Consider the following 18,726-nt stretch of genomic DNA (forward strand, 5'->3'; position numbering starts at 1 on the left):
TTCCAGCTGGTTCTTCTGGAGGATGATGCACCCCAATTCCATGGGTTCAGAAGCCTCTGTACCTGTTCCTCTGGGTGTTTATCTGCTTCTCTTATCTTGTCCTTTAATAAATTGGTAAATGTGCTTCCCTGAGTCCTGTGAGTGGTTCTTGGAAGTTATTGCATCCAGAAGGGAGGTGGTTATGAATACCTCTGATTTGTAGCAACGTCAGACAGAAGTTGTGGGTCACCTGGGGACCCACTCCTGGCCTTTGGCATCTGTTGGAGGGTTGGGCATCTCATGGAACTGAGTCCTTAACCTGTGGGATCGGATGCTGTCTCCTGGTAGGAGATGATGACTTTAGCCCAGGGCAGTAGTAGCCACACAGAGTGACTCAATGCCAAACAGCACTCCTCTGATCTGAAGAGCCAGAGGACCAAGTTCAGGGCCACCACAGCTGCTGGAAGTTGAGCAGAGAATCCAGGAGCAGAAAAAGCCAGAAAGGAGGAGCCTCAAATTCTGTGGATACATCTGCCCAAATTGGATCCATCAGAATTTTGAACTTCTCATCAAGGACAGTCAGGAAAACAAAGAAGCAAGCCACAGACTGAAAGAAAACATGTCTGATGAAGGGGTATATCCAAAGAGATAAGAACTTTTAAAAATAAAAAAAATGAGATAAGCCAATTTAAAAAACTGGGGAAATATTGAACAAACATTTAACAAAGAGTGATATGTAAATATCCAATAAACTCATGAATAAATGCCCAGTATCTCAGATGGTAAAGAATCTGCCTACAGTGTGGGAGACCTGGGTTCGATCCCTGGGTCAGGAAGATTCCCCTAGAGAAGGGAATGGCTGTCCACTCCAGTATTCTTGCCTGGAGCATTCCATGGACAGAAAAGCCTGGCAGGCCACAGTTCATGGGATCACAAAGAGTCAGACACGATTGAGCAACTAACACACACAGACATTGTTAATATTAACTAAAAGGGGGGAAATTGATGAAATTTACATAAGGAGTGTGGATTGGGGGAATCATGTCAAATTATATCCAGGTGAAATTTCCTGATTATGATCTTTATACTGTGGTTATGTAAGAGAATGTCCTTGCTTTTCCAGAATACACTGAAATACTTAGGTATATCTTACATTCAAATGGTTCTGAAAAAATAAACACTTATACATATATTCACACATGTGTATGTACATTTATATACATACTATTCTCTCTCTTTTTCTATCTCTAAAACAAGTGGAGCAAGGTGTAAGTAATTGCTGAACTTGGGTAAGGAGTATCCAGGAGTTCCTTTTACTATTCTCGCAGTGTTTTTGCAAATTCAAAATTATACCAAAATAAATTATAAAAACGTAGAGGAAAGTATACTGAAATTTTTGAGGACTAATGGAGTTGTGTCCAAAGGACCAGAAGTTAGTTAGCATGCAGAACTATTCCTGGCCAAAGTTGCATCGGTTTCATCATGATAAAGAATAAGAACTGTAGCAGATAAATACATCATATCCATGAAAATCCATGAGTCTTTGATGATTGCTCAAAAAGAGAGGTCGAGAACAAACCAGTCTGTTACCATTTAAAGCATTTATTAAACTACCATCTTTTAAACTAATGTCTTTTTATTTTAATTGGTAATTCAAAGGGAAAAATTGAATATTTACCCTGTCTTCCCAGGATGACTGTATTGGAAACCAAATAAATGCATATTTCACAGCCTGATAAATGCAGAAGGATCAGTTGAGTTATAAAAACCATTTTTTAAACTAACTGGAGTGGGCTGAATGGTGGCCCCAAAGACAGCAGGTCCTAATCCCTGCAAGGACTGTTCATTGGAAGGACCGATGCTGAAGCTGAAGCTCCAGTACTTTGGCCACCTGATATGAGGAGCCAGTTCATTGAAAAAGACCTTGATGCTGGAAAAGACTGAGGGCAGGAGCAGAAGCGGCCAACAGAGAATGAGGTGGTTAGATAGTACCACAGACACAACGGACATGAATTTGAGCAAACTCCAGGAGATAATGAAGGACAGGGGAGCCTGGCATGCCGCAGTCCATGGGGTCACAAAGAGTCAGACATGACTGAACAGCAGCAAGATAATCCCTGGAATCTGGGAATGGTATCTTATTCGGAACAAGGATCTATGCAGATGTCATTTAAGATTTTGAGCTGGGGAGATGATCCTGGATCCTGATCCTGGGTCTAATTTGAGAGCCCCAAATCTAATCACACATGTCCTTATAAGACAGACAAAGGAAGGTTTGATGCAGCATTAGCACAGTGATGTGGCCACAAATCAAAGGACACGGGAGGCACCAGGAGCTGAAGCAGCAGGAAAGATGCCCACCCCCCCCCCACCACCACCACCTCCCAGAGCCTCTGAGGGGGCACAGCCCTGCTGAGACCTCAGTTTGGGATGTCTCGCCTCCAGGGCTGTGGGATAATACATTTTAGTTGTTTGTGAGTGAGGATGTGCTCAGTTGTGTCTGACTTTTTGGGACCTCATGGACTGTAGCTGATAGCTTATGTTAATGATGTCGGATTCGTGACCTCTGAAGATTAGCTTCGGGATCAGGCTTGATCACTCAAGAGCTTTTGTGTAGCAGAGTTTTATTAAAGTGAGAAAGCTTCTGACATAGACATCAGAAGGGGGACGGAGAGTGTCCCCCTTGCTGCTAGTCTTAGCAAGGGAGCTATATACTTTTCAATTGGTTATTAACAATAAGTCAAAAGGATGTCTCAAGGTTGTAAAGATCTTACCAGACCTACTCCCACAATTTACATTTTAAGATGACGGAATTAAAACTAAAAATAGAAATATCTTACCAGACCCACTCCCACAATATACATTTTAAGATGACAGGATTATTCAGAAGGGTCTTAAGAAGGAAAAATATGTCCTCAAGCAAGATACTATATTGACTAAGACAAACCAATAAAGGAAAAAACCTTTGTCCTTTTCTCCTTCTTGAGAACTTCAGGCCTCTATCTCCTCCTCGAGAGCCCCAGACCCCTCTCTCCTCTTGAGGACCCTGGACCCCTTCCTCCTTGAGGGCCCCAGACTTCTTATCAACCTACCTAAGAATTATCTCTCTTGTAACCCTCCAGGCACCTCTGTCTGTGGGATTCTCCAGGCAAGGATACTGGAGTGGGTTGCCATGTCCTCCTCCAGGGGATCTTCCTGACCCAGGGATCGAACCCGAGTCTCTTGCATTTCCTGCATTGGCAGGCAGATTCTTTTCCACTGCGCCACCTGGGAAGCCCTTTTGGTTGTTTAAAGCCACCCAGTTTGTGTAATTTGTACAGCATAATTCTTAAGGGTCCTAGGATTTTCAGAATGGTAAATGAGCAAGGGCTTCAACTTCAAGCAATCAGCTGTGTTAGTCTAATGAGAGAATCAGCCTGTCCTCTGACTGCAATGCATTGACTTCTTCTCTCTAGTATGAAAGTCCTAGATGGCGTCTTCTTGCAATGTAGGCTGTGCTGTCTACACTGAACAACAGAAGCCACCTTTGTTAATTACTTAGCTAGACCTTCTGATAAGTTACTTCTGTTTCCACATCAGCATTTACTGCTTCACCTTGTATTTTTATGTTATGGAGGTGGCATCTTCCTTAAACCTCACGAACCAACCTCTGCTAGCTTCAAACTGTTCTTCTGCAGCTTCCTTATCTCCTTTGGCCTTCACAGAATTGGAGAGGGTTAGCGCCTGGCTCTAGAGTAGGCTTTGGCTTATTGCTGACATGGAGACAGTTCTAGTGGTCCTAAATATTCATTGGAAGGACTGATGCTGAAGCTGAAGCTCCAATACTTTGGCCACCTGATGTGAAGAACCAACTCATTAGAAAAGACCCTGATGCTGGGAAAGATTGAAGGAAGGAGAAGGGGATGACAGAGGATGAGATGGTTGGATGGCATCACCGACTCAATGGACATGAGTTTGAGCAAGCTCTGGGAGTTGGCGATGGACAGGGAAGCCTGACGTGCTGCAGTCCATGTGGTCACAAAGAGTCAGACATGACTGAGCGACTGAACTGAATAATAATACAATGCCTGCAAAATGCAATAAAGCAAAACACAATAAAACAAGGTGTGCCTGTTACTCAAGGAATTCGAATGTGACCTAGGTGTCAGCCCCTGCCCACCAGCAGCCCAGAAGAGTGTACATACAAGCAAAGCCACACCTGTGGGCACCCCTGCCCCTCAGCCTTCTGCGGGGACTCCTGGCCAGGAAACCCAAAGCCCACACTTGAGATGCTGAACGGATGCACAGAACAGATGGGAGCTGATGGTTTCCTTCTGACCTGAGCCTGACGTGTTTTTATTACATTGTGTCTTATGAGCATTGCACACAAGAATTCTTTATTTTCTAGGTGTTTTCCTGGCTAGCTTGAGGGAAGTTTGAGAGAGAAATCTCCATATATAGTCACTCTACTAACTCAGCCAAAATCCATTTCCATTAGCCATCTTCAGCACAGTCCCAGTAGTAGGATATTTTTCTTTAACCTAGGAAAAATCAGCACTAAAAATAAAATCCTGGCAGGACTTCCCTGGCAGTTCATTGGTGAAGACCACCTTCCAATGCAGGAGGTATGGGTTTGATCCCTGGTCAGAGAGCTATCACATGCCTCACAGTCAAAAAACCAAAAACAGAAAACAGAAATAATATGGTAACAAATTCAATCAAAACTTTAAAAATGGTCCACATTAAAAGAAAATAATCTTTTAAAAAATCATGGCAAAATAACTTGGTAACTTTTAAAGAACTTGAGAACTTGAAGCAGAGGCCATTTCATAAACAAAGGAAAATAAAGAAGTTTATTTGCAATCATAAAACATTTTAACAAACAACTAAGTAAGAAAGATTAGTGATACATCAGTAATTACTACCCTGGTATCAGAGCATCTTTCTGATCCATCTCCTACCATCCTGGCTTTGCTTCATCTTATTCTAGCAGTTCCGACTGTCTGCCTTCCTCTTCTTCAAAACTAACGTTTCCTGAGAAGAAAAAGGAAACGTGAGTGTATTAACCTTATTTCTATTTAGAAACTGTTGATTTGCTTGCAGATCTTTTGTAATAAACATTAAACACATTATCAGGCAAAGTCATGGAATGTTAACTTTTATCTTAGACAGACTTATATAGTTTTTGTTTTTGGTTTATACAGTTTTGTATTGGTACCAGTAATAAAGTAGGCAAAAAATATTTTCAGAGTAAATCCTAAGACAAGAACATGCATGTCAGTGAGAGTAAGGTTCATCATTATCTTTTGCCTATGTGCACTGATCAGTAATGAAACTGATGGACTATAATTTATAAACAACACTGTTGAAACTCTGATCTCTATAGAGGCTGTAATCCACAATTCCCACCCTCCTTCCCCACCCCCATAATAGTGTTTATATGAATTAATGATGAAAAATTAAATGTTGAAGGGGTTTACATTTTGAAGGTATACGCTATATATTTCTAGACAGAGCATTATTATAAAGTGTGATAAAGGTAAAAACCATGTCATAAAATAAAGCCACATCATTATCTACCGGGACACCCAAGTTATGAATGTTTGGTGAAATGGAGACTAGCAAGGACAGAATCAGAGAGAACACATGTCACACAGCTGTCCTTGTGCAGGACAGCTAAGAAGGAGAGACATTCCCAGGGTGGGTCCCCTGAGGCATCCCGTTCCCCGGGCCTGACCCGAGGACAGCCTCCAGCAAAGGCAGAGAAAATGGGTGCTAGTGCCTCCTCCCCCCCTGCCCCTCCTCGGTCACCGAAGCACAGGCTCACCCTGGTCCAAGCCATCATATTCCTCTCGGTCCTCTCTGCTGGCGTCTCCCTCCTCATCTCCAGGCCGCATCGACTCTAACTCCCCCTCTGACACATCGGTCAGAGGCTGGACCTCCTCCACCATCTCGCCCCCACCTAAGGTGGACAAAAGGAATCGGTGTCAGCAGGCGCCTTTCAGCACCCACTCCTGCCTCCTGCTGACAGCAGCACCTGCCTCTCCATCAGGGAGCTGCCTCTCCTGCCAGCTCCACCCAGGCCTGATGTCTGGCCCCCTGTCCCCATCACACTGATGGGTTTAGGGATGGGCATCCTTTGTCTGATAGTCTAATTAACAAGGGGGATTTTTGTTTGTTTGTTTTAAGTGTACAGTATATATCCCATGGGTTTTGATGAGCATATGGAGAAAGAAGCTCTCTGTTTTCCAGGGTTCTTGAGCAGATTGGGTGACAATCTAATAAAGTCACTGAGCTTTGGTCTCCAAAGGGAGTGGGTACCACCAAGTAGAGCCCGTACACGGGAAAGTGGAGACCAGAGAGAAGACGCCTGATCCAGCCAGACCTGAGGTCATCCTACCCGACTGCTCCAGTGGTATGAACCAATGAATTAGTATCAGTATTATTCCACTTAGGCCAATTGGAGTTGATCTTCAATCCCTTAGGGCTTCCTTGGTGGCTCAGACGGTAAAGAATTTGCCAGCGATGCAGGAGACCCTGGATCAGGAAGATCCCCTGGAGAAGGGCCTGGCAATGCACTTCAGTGTTCTTGCCTGGAGAATCCCATGGACAGAGGAGCCTGGTGGGCTACAGTCCATGGGGGTCACAAAGAGCTGGACACGACGGGGCGACTAACAGTTTCAATCATGCAACAGAAAGGCTCCTGCCCATTGTAACCTTCGATCCCCCACAGCCCCCTGAAGACTTGCCAGGAAGTTCCCTGTGATGATCACAGAGAGGTGCTGAATTCCAGTTGCAGTCGGAGCCTTGCCCAGGTCATGCCCACAGCCAGTCACAGGCCAAGGAGAAGGACTCAGAGCCTGCTCCCCGGAGAGCCCCATTCCACTCACCCCCCTAGACCTCAATACCCTCAGCTCCTGAGGCCTCCTCCTGGCCTGGTCTGTTTGCAGCGGGCTGCTCCTGGGGGAGGGTCGGGGTCCACAAAGCCAACTCTGTGATTTTGGTGGCTTTCCATTTCGGAACGACAGTTATCAGTGTCTCCTCCTCTTCCTCCTCTTCTCCTCTTTCCTAAATTAACAAATGTAAATTGAACAACATGCATGGGATGTTTACTGTGCGGGTAGATGGGACAGGTTTTGAAAGGTGCTTTAACATTTCTATAACAGGATTCAGTGATCAGAGTAATTGCCAGTGTCAATGGTGTAATCCAAGAGCTGAAAACGGAGCTTAAAACAACAAGAATGAGAAACGAAAGTGGGATCAATACAGCTCCTGCACTCATTTCGGTGACAGTGCAAGAGGTTTTCAGACTAACGTTTCCAGTTAAGAAATGGCCAGAGCTAACGACTCCTTGCAACCATTCAGCTACATTTCAGCTCTAAGATTCTTCAAACGTAACGAAACAGACACTGAAACCAAGCAGGGCCCTGTGGGGCTCCTGGGCATGGAAGCCTTTCTGTGTCCCCCATTTCTTGTTTGTAGGAAACAGGCGCCAGCCTTTAGGACCTTCCCTGAGTTCCCAGGGGCAGGTTCAGGCACTCGCTAACCAAGGAAGGGAAGGGATGCAGAAACGAGGGAGGGGCAGCCAAGAAACAACAGAGCAGCCTTGCGGCAGGGTCCTGATTCTGCTTCAAGAGGCACACAGAACTATATCTTTGAGCTCTTCTGCAGAATTGAAACCCCAACAAGTGGAAGATGTTAACTACGTGATGAAACGTTCTTCATTCTGGAGAAAAGGTCATAGTTTGGTAACCTGGAGAACCACAGAACTCATCAGGAGAACGCCTGAGGCCAGGTTAAAGGACTGCAGGACCTGCAGGTACTCCATCCCTGTCAAAACCCTGCCCTTGAACCATTGCTATAAAATTACTCACCAAATCTCCCCGCCCCTCCCGCCTTGGGACACACTATGGAAGCCATTAGCTCGCTATGTCCTCCTTTGCCTGGCAAACCAGTAAAGTTATTCTTTTCACCAAAAACTCTGTCTCTGAGATTCAATTCTGCATGAATGGACAGAGGTTAAGATTCGGCATGAACATCGCTGCAAGCAAAAACCTAAAAACACCCAAAGACATAACGTAAGGACGGGTGAGGGCATGAACTCTTAAGTTCTAGTCTTAAGGATAATGGAGAGAAAAATAAAATGCAGTGAAAGTAAACAAAGTCCACCAGCTCTAAACGTGGAATAGTTTATTTGTTGTAGTTCAGTTGCCAAGTCCGGAGAAGGCAATGGCAGCCCACTCCAGTACTCTTGCCTGGAAAATCCCATGGACGGAGGAGCCTGGTAGGCTACAGTCCATGGGGTCACTAAGAGTCGGACACGACCGAGAGACTTCACTTTCACTTTTCACTTTCATGCATTGAAGAAAGAAAGAAAAGAAAGAAAGTGAAGTCACTTAGTCGTGTCTGACTCTTTGCAACCTCATGGACTGTAGCCTACCAGGCTCCTCCATCCATGGGATTTTCCAGGGAAGAGTACTGGAGTGGGTTGCCATTTCCTTCTCCAGGAGATCTTCCCAACCCAGGGTTTGAACCTGGGTTTCCCACATTGTAGGCAGACGCTTTACCATCTGAGCCACCAGGGAAGTCATGCATTGGAGAAGGAAATGGCAACCCACTCCAGTGGTCTTGCCTGGAGAATCCCAGGGATGGAGGAGCCTGGTGGGCTGCCATCTATGGGGTCGCACAGAGTCAGACACGACTGAAGCGACTTAGCAGCAGCAGCAGCAGCAGTTGCCAAGTCATGTCCAACTCTTCGCAACCCTATGGACTGCACCATGCCAGGCCTCCCCGTCCCTCACCATCATAATGTATAACTCCAACAGTGGGTAACAGCCACATATGTCGATGTTGCCAAGCATATTGGTCTACTTCTCAGATTTGTACCCATCAGAAAATTCCAAAGATTTGAACATCAGTCCTATAAATATGGAAAACTTCACTGTCACAAACATGATAATATCTAACACACAGAGTGACAGATCCCTGCCTAATACTTCCCCTGAGTCACTCAGAAATAAACTGCTCTCCTTGGTTTAAAATTTTCTGAGATTTGTCCCCCAGGAAGGGTGACACCAGTGCTCCAGGTCAGTGGCGCCCAGACTTCAGTTGTACCACAATCCCCTGGAGAGGTTGTTAATGTACAGATCGCTGGCCCAGCTCCAGGGTTTCTGATTCAGGAGGTCTGGGGTGAGCTCCAGTAACCTGCACGTGGGACAGATTTCCAGGTGTTGCCAAAGCTGCAGGCCCGGGGACTGCACTGCAGAACTACTGTCTAGGAGGTGTCTGCTGTCTCATCACTCGGAGGTGCTCACGTGCTCTCCCCCCATGGTTCAGGCCCTCCTTCTTCCAGCTGCTGGAGGGTGGGTAGCCAGTCACTCATAGCAAAGTCCCTCCCATGAACTGCCCTTGGCCAAAGGAAGACACACAACCTAGGTTTCATGCTCCCCGCACCCCTCCCCCCCACATCCACGGGCAGCCCACAGCCAGTGACTGGTCCACATGGGAGTCTAAGGTACCTGGCCTTTGTTCAGAACATTTTTTTAAATTATTTTATTTATTTTTGGCTATGCTGGGTCTTCGTTGCTGCTCTGACTTTCTCTAGTTGCAGTGAGCGGGGGCTACTCTTCCTTGGGGTGCACGGGCTTCTCACTGTCGGCACTTCTCTTGTTGCAGAGCACCAGCTCTAGGGCATGCAGGTTTCCATAGTTGTGGCTCCTGGACTTGAGAGCAAAGGCTCAATAGTTGGGGCGCATGGGCTTAGTTGCTCTGGGGCTTATGGAATCTTCTCATATTAGGGATCGAACCCTTGTCTCCTATACTGGCAGGCAGATTCCTTACCACTGGGCCACCAGGGATGCCCTGATCAGGACATTTTAAAGGGTTATCCCATTTCAGAGCTCCCGTAGGGTCCCATCACAACCCAGCTTTCCCTTCTGCCCGACTCCATTTCCTATACTGCCTCAGGGCAATTGATCCCAACACAGATCTACAGGGTCAGCATCATCGAACAGTTTATTTGCCTATGAATGTTGGAAAAGATACAGACTCTGCAACTTACCACATCAGTCAAGCGATACTCCCCGTGCTGTTCACATCCAATATCAAACACGTATTTTCCAGGGCCAACAGGCTATGAGCAAAGAGAAACCAACTTCATTCTTGAGTGTCAACACCCGGTAGAAAGTACAAAATGTGTAAATGTGTACACAAAGTACATAAAGTATAAATGTGACCTTCATAAACTCTACCCAAAACCATGGAACTGGGGGAAATCCAATACAAATTAAAGATGCTTTTGTAAACTAACGGCTAATAGAATGCAAAGTGTAGGTCCCCTTACATTTGTTAAAAAAAAAAAAAAAAAACTACATTTTATTTCTTTACAAAAGTATTTATGACAGAAATTTTACTTAGTCAACACCCACAGTCAAACTAGCTAGAAGAGGACTACTAATAAATAATTTTAAAATATTTATGGAAATATAGTTGATTTAAAAAGCAGAGACATTACTTTGCCAACAAAGGTCCATCTAGTCAAAACTACGGTTTTCCCAGTAGTCACAGATGGATGTGAGAGTTGGACAATAAAGAAAGCTGAGCCCCAAAGAATTGATGCTTTTGAACTGTTGTGTTGGAGAAGACTCTTGAGAATCCCTTGGACAGCAAGGAGATTAGACCAGTCAATCTTAAAGGAAATCCGTCCTGAATATTCATTGGAAGGACTGATGCTGAAGCTAAAGCTCCAATACTTTGGCTACCTGGTGCGAAGAACTGATTCTATGGAAAAGACCCTGATGCTGGGAAAGATTGAAGGCAGGAGGAGGAGGGGACAACAGAGGATGAGATGATTGGATGGCATCACCGACTCAATGGACATGGATTTGAGCAAGCTCCAGGAGTTGGTGATGGATAGGGAAGCCTGGCATGCTGCAGTCCATGGGGTCACAGAATCAGACATGACTGAGCGACTGAACTGAACTGAGAGTATGAACATGTTTAGAGATATTCTTCCATAACATCAATAGTCAATGTGGTATGCTATTTTATCAAGGAATCATCATCTATTTACTCACTATTGTTAATATTTGTTATGCTGATACTTTGACAAAAAACACTATGTAAACATATTCTGAGCTAAATCTTTATGTACAGTCTTGATAATTTCCTCAAAGTAAGTTTATAGAAATTGAATTTCTGGACAAAAGTATGTATAGGTAGATAGATAGATAATCTGATAGATAGATTTTATCAGAATGAGCCTCTAGTAATTTTCACTCCCACAACAGCACTTAAGATCCCTTTGTCCTCAAACCCTTATTTTTTTCTGGGCATTAACATTTGTTCTATTTTTACATTCTTTTTTTTTTTAATTTTTACATTCTTATATGTAAAAAAATAGGACCTTGGCATTTTACGTCACAGCTTTTAAATTATTGGCAAGGTTTAATTTTTTTCAACATTTTTGAAATTTAAATCATGTTGATTTACATAAGTGCTTTACATATTACATGTTACAAATATCCCAACCCCATTTGTCATATAGGTTTTAAATTTTCTTTATGGTGTTTTCTAACCTATATGGGATTATGTTTGTCAAGTGGAATCTCTTGGTTTTTCCTTTATATTTCTGTTTAGAAAGTCCATCTTTCTCAAAAAAAAAAAAAAAAAAAAAAGCCTATTTTTCTGTCTGTGACTTTCTGTTTACATTTAAATCTTTATTTCTTCTAGCAAGTATGATTGGCCAAAACACGTGCTTGGATTTTTCATGACATCAGATGGAAAACCCCAAATGAACTTTTTGGCCAACCCAGTATCTTCACCTAAATGCTGAAAGACAAACTCTGGTTTTATTTTTTCTCCCAAATTGTCATCAAGCTGTCCCAGCACCATTTCTTGATTTCTCCCCACCATTTCTTTTAACTGGAAATGACATCCTTTCAAGTGCTAAATTATTATATATACTTGAATCTGTCTACTCTTTAACCTACATCACTAACTCTGTATATCGCTAACCTAGGAGCACACTGTTTTCGTTATTGAAGCTTTATAGTGTATTTCACAACTTGCCAGCAAGCATGTGAACAGGCAAATCTCTGAAGGAAGAAAGTCAAACTAACAGAAGTATTTGAAGATGCTGGGCCTCACCAGTAATCAGTGAACTGCACGTTAAAACTATGAGATAACATTTTTTACCGAATTAGATTTGAAAAAAAAAATTAAAGACTAATAAAATCCAATGTTGGTGAGAAAATGTGATGGAAGAGACTCCCATATTCTGTTGGTCAGAGTATAAACTGGCTCAGCTTTTCAGGACAATCGGCAGTATCTGGCCTCATTTAAAACATCAACAGTTTGAAAAAAATATCAAATCTAGGAACACAGTCTCCAACAGTAGGCTGCTGGCATTTGAATCCTAGCTCCATCACTTAACAGAACAACTTTGGGTGCCTCAGTTTAACTTGTCTTTGTTTTTGGTATCCTCATACACAAATGGGTACACTTTTATTTTAAATTATATGAGTTAATACATGTAAAATACTTAGAACAGTGCCTGGCACATAGTAATTACTCAAAAAATGATGCAATATTATTAAGGTAGAGTGAAACTAAATTATATGCAACATTTACTGCATCTAATCATCAATAAATCACCAGCATCTGTAAGAAAAAAAATGTCAATACTTATAGATTCCCCAATTACAGTAGCTAACCAATATAAGAACTTCCAAATGTGCACAAAGATAGAAGATGTTTCTCTGGGTACATTTTTGTGTCCTGATAACAGAGTGGTCCTATTTGTGTAGTTAAAATCCCCACTCTACTTCTGTATGAGCTGTATGTGTAAGTCTGTACCTCCAGGCCGCTTGAGGTGGGTGGGGAGGAGTCCAGAGGGGGAGTGTTTTACAAGTGGAACATCCTGGTGTGTTACCTGTGCAACTTTAAACCTTTTACTAACTGGCAGAACACAGTCTCACTTTCATTCTCATTCCTCAGGTTGGTTTAGGTTCACCATATTCATTGATTCCTCCCAACCAACCTGTGTTGAATTCTCTTTCCTCCACCCACCTCCCTGCAACAAAAAAAAAATATCCCAGGAGAATTTTGCAAGAATGACATATTCAGTGGAGAAGGAAATGGCAACCCACTCTAGTACTGCTGCTTGGGACATCCCACGGACAGCGGAGCCTGGCAGGCTATAATCCATGGGATCACAAAGAGTCAGACACAACTGAATAACTAAAACAACAAACACGTTTAATGTATAGATTTGAGGAAAAGCTGCCTGCACTAACAGAGACTACAAGTAGAATCTGTAATAACGGTGTGAATTATACGGGAATGAAAACTGGAATCTGGGGCGACTTTATTAAATCAGTTGGATGTTCCCTCTGTCAACATCTAACACCTTTCATTTGCTCCAAAAACTCTTTTTGTGGAAAGTGTCTATTCAACCCTTGATCAAAGCTATAGCAAATGCAGGGTGGTAGGTAGGTTCCAAATGATTCAGGGTTTCTCTGCATCCCACCAGGGCTCAGGAAATAGGACAAGCAAGGCCACAGAATCCTCCAAACAGAGATGATCCATCGTGGGTACTGTGAACTGGAAACCTCCAGGCCCAAGGCCAGGAGCAGCCCTCCAACCCCACCACAGCCTGGAGTGGGTGGGCTGGCGCAGAGCTCAAGGGAGGAACTCATGGGGTCTTCCTTCCCAGGCTCAGGCTGCGGGCCTCTCAGGAGAAAGAAAGTCAAAACATCACATGCCCAACTGCTCAGTCATTCAAACATTTAAGTATTTCATATCCAATTTACTTATGAGACCAAGGTCAAGATGCCCCAATGCTATAAGGATTCCCACTGCTGGGAGGCTGGTATGAATGTTACTGAGATGCAGAGACCGGCCAAGCCTCCCCTGCGCCCACCCTGTCCTCTGTGGGTAGCAGAGAGGCTCAGCTCTGTCTCCCTGTCTTGAGCGGGTGGAGGGTTTGCCTGGGTTTGTCCTCTTTTCTGCTCACACATAGTCACAAGCAGGGCGGGGGGTGGGGCACAGAGGGTGTTGCTTATTTCACTGGCAAATGTCACTGCCCATTGACTTACGTTTTTGTTCAAGAACTTGCCCTGGTACCTGTGGTTCAGGTGGATGAGCTCAGCTGCGCCCTCCTGTTGGCCATTCACCCAGGCACCCACGTACTTGCTGCCCGTCTCTGCATAGAAGTAGGTGCCCTGCCCATGCCTGGTGAAGACAAGGAGCACAACACCCTTGGTTCTGCTGCAGTGAAAACCCTTCCAGGTTTATGAGACAGAAATTTAAATTCAGGGGGGCCTAGGCTGATGTGGCTCACAAGCGAAATGGCTTCTATATCTGGGCTCATTCAAAACACATCCTGCTCACAGTCCAGGCATGGCTGGGCACCCCTGCTGGGCAGCGGTGACCTCCTGCCCATCAGCTGGTTGGCTCAGGCAAGGGGCAGGGCTCCCGGGAGCTGTGGTTCAGCCCCAGCAGGTTGTCCTGTGTCCTCCATGGCCTGGGGTCCTTGGGCCTGTTTCCCGGGGAACGCACCTGCCCGACAGAGCATTGCCCGCAGGCTCGCCCTAAAGATATGAACTGCAGCACCATGCTGCCCAGTGGGCTGCGGTCATGATTCTGTTGCTTAATCATGGTCGTGTGCTCACGACGTGAACCGCGCTGTGGGTCCGAGGAGGGAATCGAACCTTTGGTGGGCAAACCATTCTCCAGTGTAGGTGTCGTTGTTGACGTAGTAGTACACGCCGTGGCCATGCCGCAGGTCGTCTGCCCACTCCCCTGGAGGGACCACACACGTGTGTGTGTATGTACATATGTATCTCCACATATGCACACATTTTATCATACATAACATATATCTTGTCATACGTAATAACATATATAAATAGAAATGTTGTTCAAATTAGATTAACATCTACACTGAAATCAAAACGACCACAATGAGATTAGGCTCATGAGGATTTGAAAGAATTAAATTAAATTCCTAAATTAAATTGCTTCGAGTTGATTTAAAAAGCAGATGGAGCTATGTCTGGAGCCAGTTTTCTAAGATTCATGAAACAAAACAAGAGAGAAATCCCATCTCTAGTAGGAAGAGCAGCGACACTCTCCACTTTGGTCTTAGGTTCCAGCAGAAGTCCCGAGGCAGCCTCGGCTCTGGTTTTACGTGGCCACCAGACAGCCTGCTCCAGCCTGCCCCCTGAGAAGGTGGTATCCAAGCTAAGACACGCTGCTGTCACACAAGTGACATTGTCCCTCGCCTGCATTTACTGAACAAGTATCATCGATTAGCCCTGAGCATCTCACCTGTGTGAATCCATCTGGTCCTCACACTGAAGAGGAGGAGGCAGAAGCAAGAAGGAATGAGGTCCCCTGAATAAGGTCACACCTATTGTCACCCCAGCTCCAGGGTTGGGCTCACAGACCTTTTTGGAAATCTGATGAAAACTAGACAATTTCTGCCCAGAAAGGTAGCCCAGAGCCTAACCTTTGCACATGGTTTGAGAAGCTCACCACCCACCCCTGCCTGTCGGAACTGCCTTCATCTGTTGTTGGGATTAGACCAGCACTGTCATCACACAGGAGAAGGCAATGGCACCCCACTCCAGTACTCTTGCCTGGAAAACCCCATGGACGCAGGAGCCTGGTAGGCTGCAGTCCATGGGGTTGCTAAGAGTCGGGCACGACTGAGCGACTTCACTTTCACTTTTCACTTTCATGCATTGGAGAAGGAAATGGCAACCCACTCCAGTGTTCTTGCCTGGAGAATCCCAGGGACGGGGGCTGCCATCTATGGGGTCGCACAGAGTCAGACACCACTGAAGCGACTTAACAGCAGCAGCAAAAGCAGTCATCACACAGGTGACAGTGGTCGGGGAGCAACGGTGAGGTTCATGTTAGGGGGCAAGAGTCTTCCTGAGACGTGACTCTGTCATGTAACACACTATGGCAGAGGTAAGAACGCCTCCCAGAGCAGAAGCCCTCAGTGAAAGAATCATCATCTAACCAGACACTGTGTTCATCAGAAGAGGGGCTGGTCAGAAATGGAAAACAGCAAGAACAACTCCAAGGAGAAGAATACCACCAAGCACCACGTGGCCTGGGTCCACCCTGCTACCCCGGGTCTACCCTCACCCCGCAGCTTCCCCACACCCTACCCCACAGCAAGAAGGTTTGCTTCGTGGTAACACTTCACCTTCATATCTCGATCCATCTGGGTAGATGAACGTGCCTTGGCCGTGCTTTTTGTTTCTAACATATTCTCCGATGTACCGAGCACCATTTTTAAATTTGTAGATCCCCTGCAACACAGTGATGATATAATTTATATCACTCCTGAATTTAATGATTGCTAAGAGAGCATTAAATCAGGAAAACCACCCACTCAAGTCACCAATTCTGACCTGGCCATGTCTTTTACCATGCTCATAGTCCCCTTCATATATGTCCCCATTGGGCAGTCTCGCTTTCCCGTGTCCGTGCCGTTCACCTGCCTCATTCCGTTCCCCTTCATACTCCTGGACAGAAGATAATCACAGCTACTCTTTATTAAGCATTAACCATGTGCTAAGCATTTCATAACTTCAACAGTATTCCACTGAATTCTCCCAACCCTTAACCTTGTCTTACAGGTGAGGTAGGCTCCAGGCCTGGGTGACACGGAGCATCAGTCCAAGTTCACACAGATGGTACCTGTCCATGGTGGACTTTGACTTTCTCCTTCCACTTTATTATGACAATCCTTTACACTGTAAACAAAACCAACCACTTGGGAGAAAATGCAAGATGGTCCAAGTTGTGTTCTTTACAACGACATGTCTGAAGTATTAATAGCATTTGCAGGTGGAGCAGGTCCTGAACCCACCTTCCTCCAATAATCCATAATTTAAAATACAAATCATCCCTGGGTGTCCATGGCCTGAAGACAGCTTTGAGCTTGAGGAAAGCTCTGATGTCAGGAGAGGAACAGGAGGAGCTGAGGAATAAACCAGGCTCAATGGTCAACTTGAGTTTCCAAACTCAATTCAGTTTAACTTATTTTTAAACTCAAGAGACTTAAGGTTCAAACACTCATAGCCCAGTATGGAAATAATGTCATATCTATCTTTTTAGTGGGCTTCCCTAGTGACTCAGATGGTAAAGAATCTGCCTGCAATGCAGGAGACCTGGGTTTGATCCCTGGGTTGGGAAGATGCTCTGGAGAAGAAAACGGCAACCCACTCCAGTATTCTTGCCAGGAGAATTCCATGGACAAAGGAACCTGGAGAGCTATAGTCCATGGGGTTGCAAAGAATTGGACATGACTGAGAGACTAATACACACATACACACACACATCTTTAAAGTAAATCAATAAAAAACAATATTAGCTTCTCATTTCCCTATTGTCTCTATCCTTCATAAAAGACATGTTTCTCAAGCACCTAATTACATGGGTGTAGCATGTAAATAATAAACAATGAAATGGCAAGGGCACAGAGCATGATCTGACCTGGAGTTGGATCTGGATAGACATTAGCACAAATTCAGACACATTAAATCAAGGGCTTTGGGGAAAAAACGTTTTTGCAGTTTTTGTGCTTTTCTAGCAGTGTTTGGTTCAGAAATTCACGCTCAGAATATAAGGCAAACTTTTATGATCTTACAAATGTTTCAGGGTTAGTCTAAATCAAAATGTACAAATGACTCCTCTTCCTGCCCCAGAGACTCCCAAATATATCCAAAACGAGCAGCAAGGTTGGCACCTTTCTCAGTCCCCTGGACAACAAGGAGATCAAACCGGTCAATCTTAAGGGAAATCAATCCTGAATATTCATTGGAAGGACTGATGCTGAAATTGAAATTCTAGGATTTTGGTCATTTGATGTGAACAGCATTGGAAAAGTCCCTGATGCTGGGACAGATTGAGGGCAGAGGAGAAGAGGGCATCATGGAAGGGTCGGAAGAGCCCAGCTTGGGATGACCAGCCATTCAAGGAAACTGCCTCCATGGAGGGTAACAGCAGGACGTTTCCAAAGCCTTCTATTTGGAAATCTTTGCCTTTAACGGGAGGAGGAATGGGGGAGGGGGGAGCGAGAAGGGATGTGGCAAGCGGACGTCATAACGTTTCACCTTTCAGAGCCAACTTGCAGGACGCAGCGCCCGCTGTGGCCAGCATGGTCCTTGTCCTTGGCTGGGCCTCCCGGAGGGACTGTGGCGGACCTCCAGGCCGCCCCACTCTCTGAACCCGGTTTCCAAGGGTTCACGCAACCCTGGGAGCTCCTCCCTTACCCGAAACTCTCACCCCAAGATCATTCTCTCCCTCCTCTTCCAACTCCTCCGAGCCCAGGTCCGACATGGCTTCGCCCCAGTCTGGATGCCCGCTGCCGCTTGCGTCTTTCTAGTCGGTAGGTACCAGCTGCCTGCACCAGGCGTCCGCCGTCGCCATGGAGACGTCGCCAGGCTCTCTCCCTCCCAGCCCATGCGGAGAACCTGGGAGGCAGGGGAGGAGTAACCGTTAACCTTCGGATGCTGTCATAGCAACGGGACGCAACCGCCTGTCGCCTTCCGGGAAGAGAGAGGGGCGGGGCCTGGGGCGGGACGGCTTGGGAAGGAGCCAATGGCTGCCTTCAGGTGCTGTCATAACAACGTAAGGAGAGCTTCGGCCAACCGTCACCCAGGGAGGAGGGAGGGGCGGGGCCTGAGGCGTATTGGGTACCCACCTGCTCTCTTACCTGGACACCACGTGGCTGCCCCCCTTTAACCG

At 45.4% G+C, this 18,726-nt stretch overlaps 1 protein-coding gene across 2 annotated transcripts; it reads right to left on the bottom strand.

The window, feature by feature from the left end:
* Positions 1 to 4,782: 4,782 nt before the first annotated feature.
* On the bottom strand, positions 4,783 to 18,517 carry RSPH1 (radial spoke head component 1). Of its 2 annotated transcripts, XM_043474485.1 has the most exons (9): positions 18,265 to 18,517; positions 16,386 to 16,499; positions 16,178 to 16,283; positions 14,670 to 14,760; positions 14,055 to 14,190; positions 10,019 to 10,090; positions 6,867 to 7,026; positions 5,786 to 5,920; positions 4,783 to 4,992 (listed from the first exon to the last, which is right to left on the bottom strand). In XM_043474485.1, exons 1-9 carry the CDS (start codon positions 18,316 to 18,318, stop codon positions 4,940 to 4,942), a joined length of 921 nt encoding a protein of 306 aa, XP_043330420.1. In that variant the 5' UTR covers positions 18,319 to 18,517; the 3' UTR covers positions 4,783 to 4,939. The 2 variants fall into 2 exon arrangements, with proteins under 2 accessions (XP_043330420.1, XP_043330421.1); XM_043474486.1 differs by lacking the exon at positions 16,386 to 16,499.
* Positions 18,518 to 18,726: the final 209 nt, after the last annotated feature.

The sequence above is a fragment of the Cervus canadensis genome, chromosome 7, assembly GCF_019320065.1.
Source record: "Cervus canadensis isolate Bull #8, Minnesota chromosome 7, ASM1932006v1, whole genome shotgun sequence".
NCBI classification, from domain to species: domain Eukaryota; kingdom Metazoa; phylum Chordata; class Mammalia; order Artiodactyla; family Cervidae; genus Cervus; species Cervus canadensis.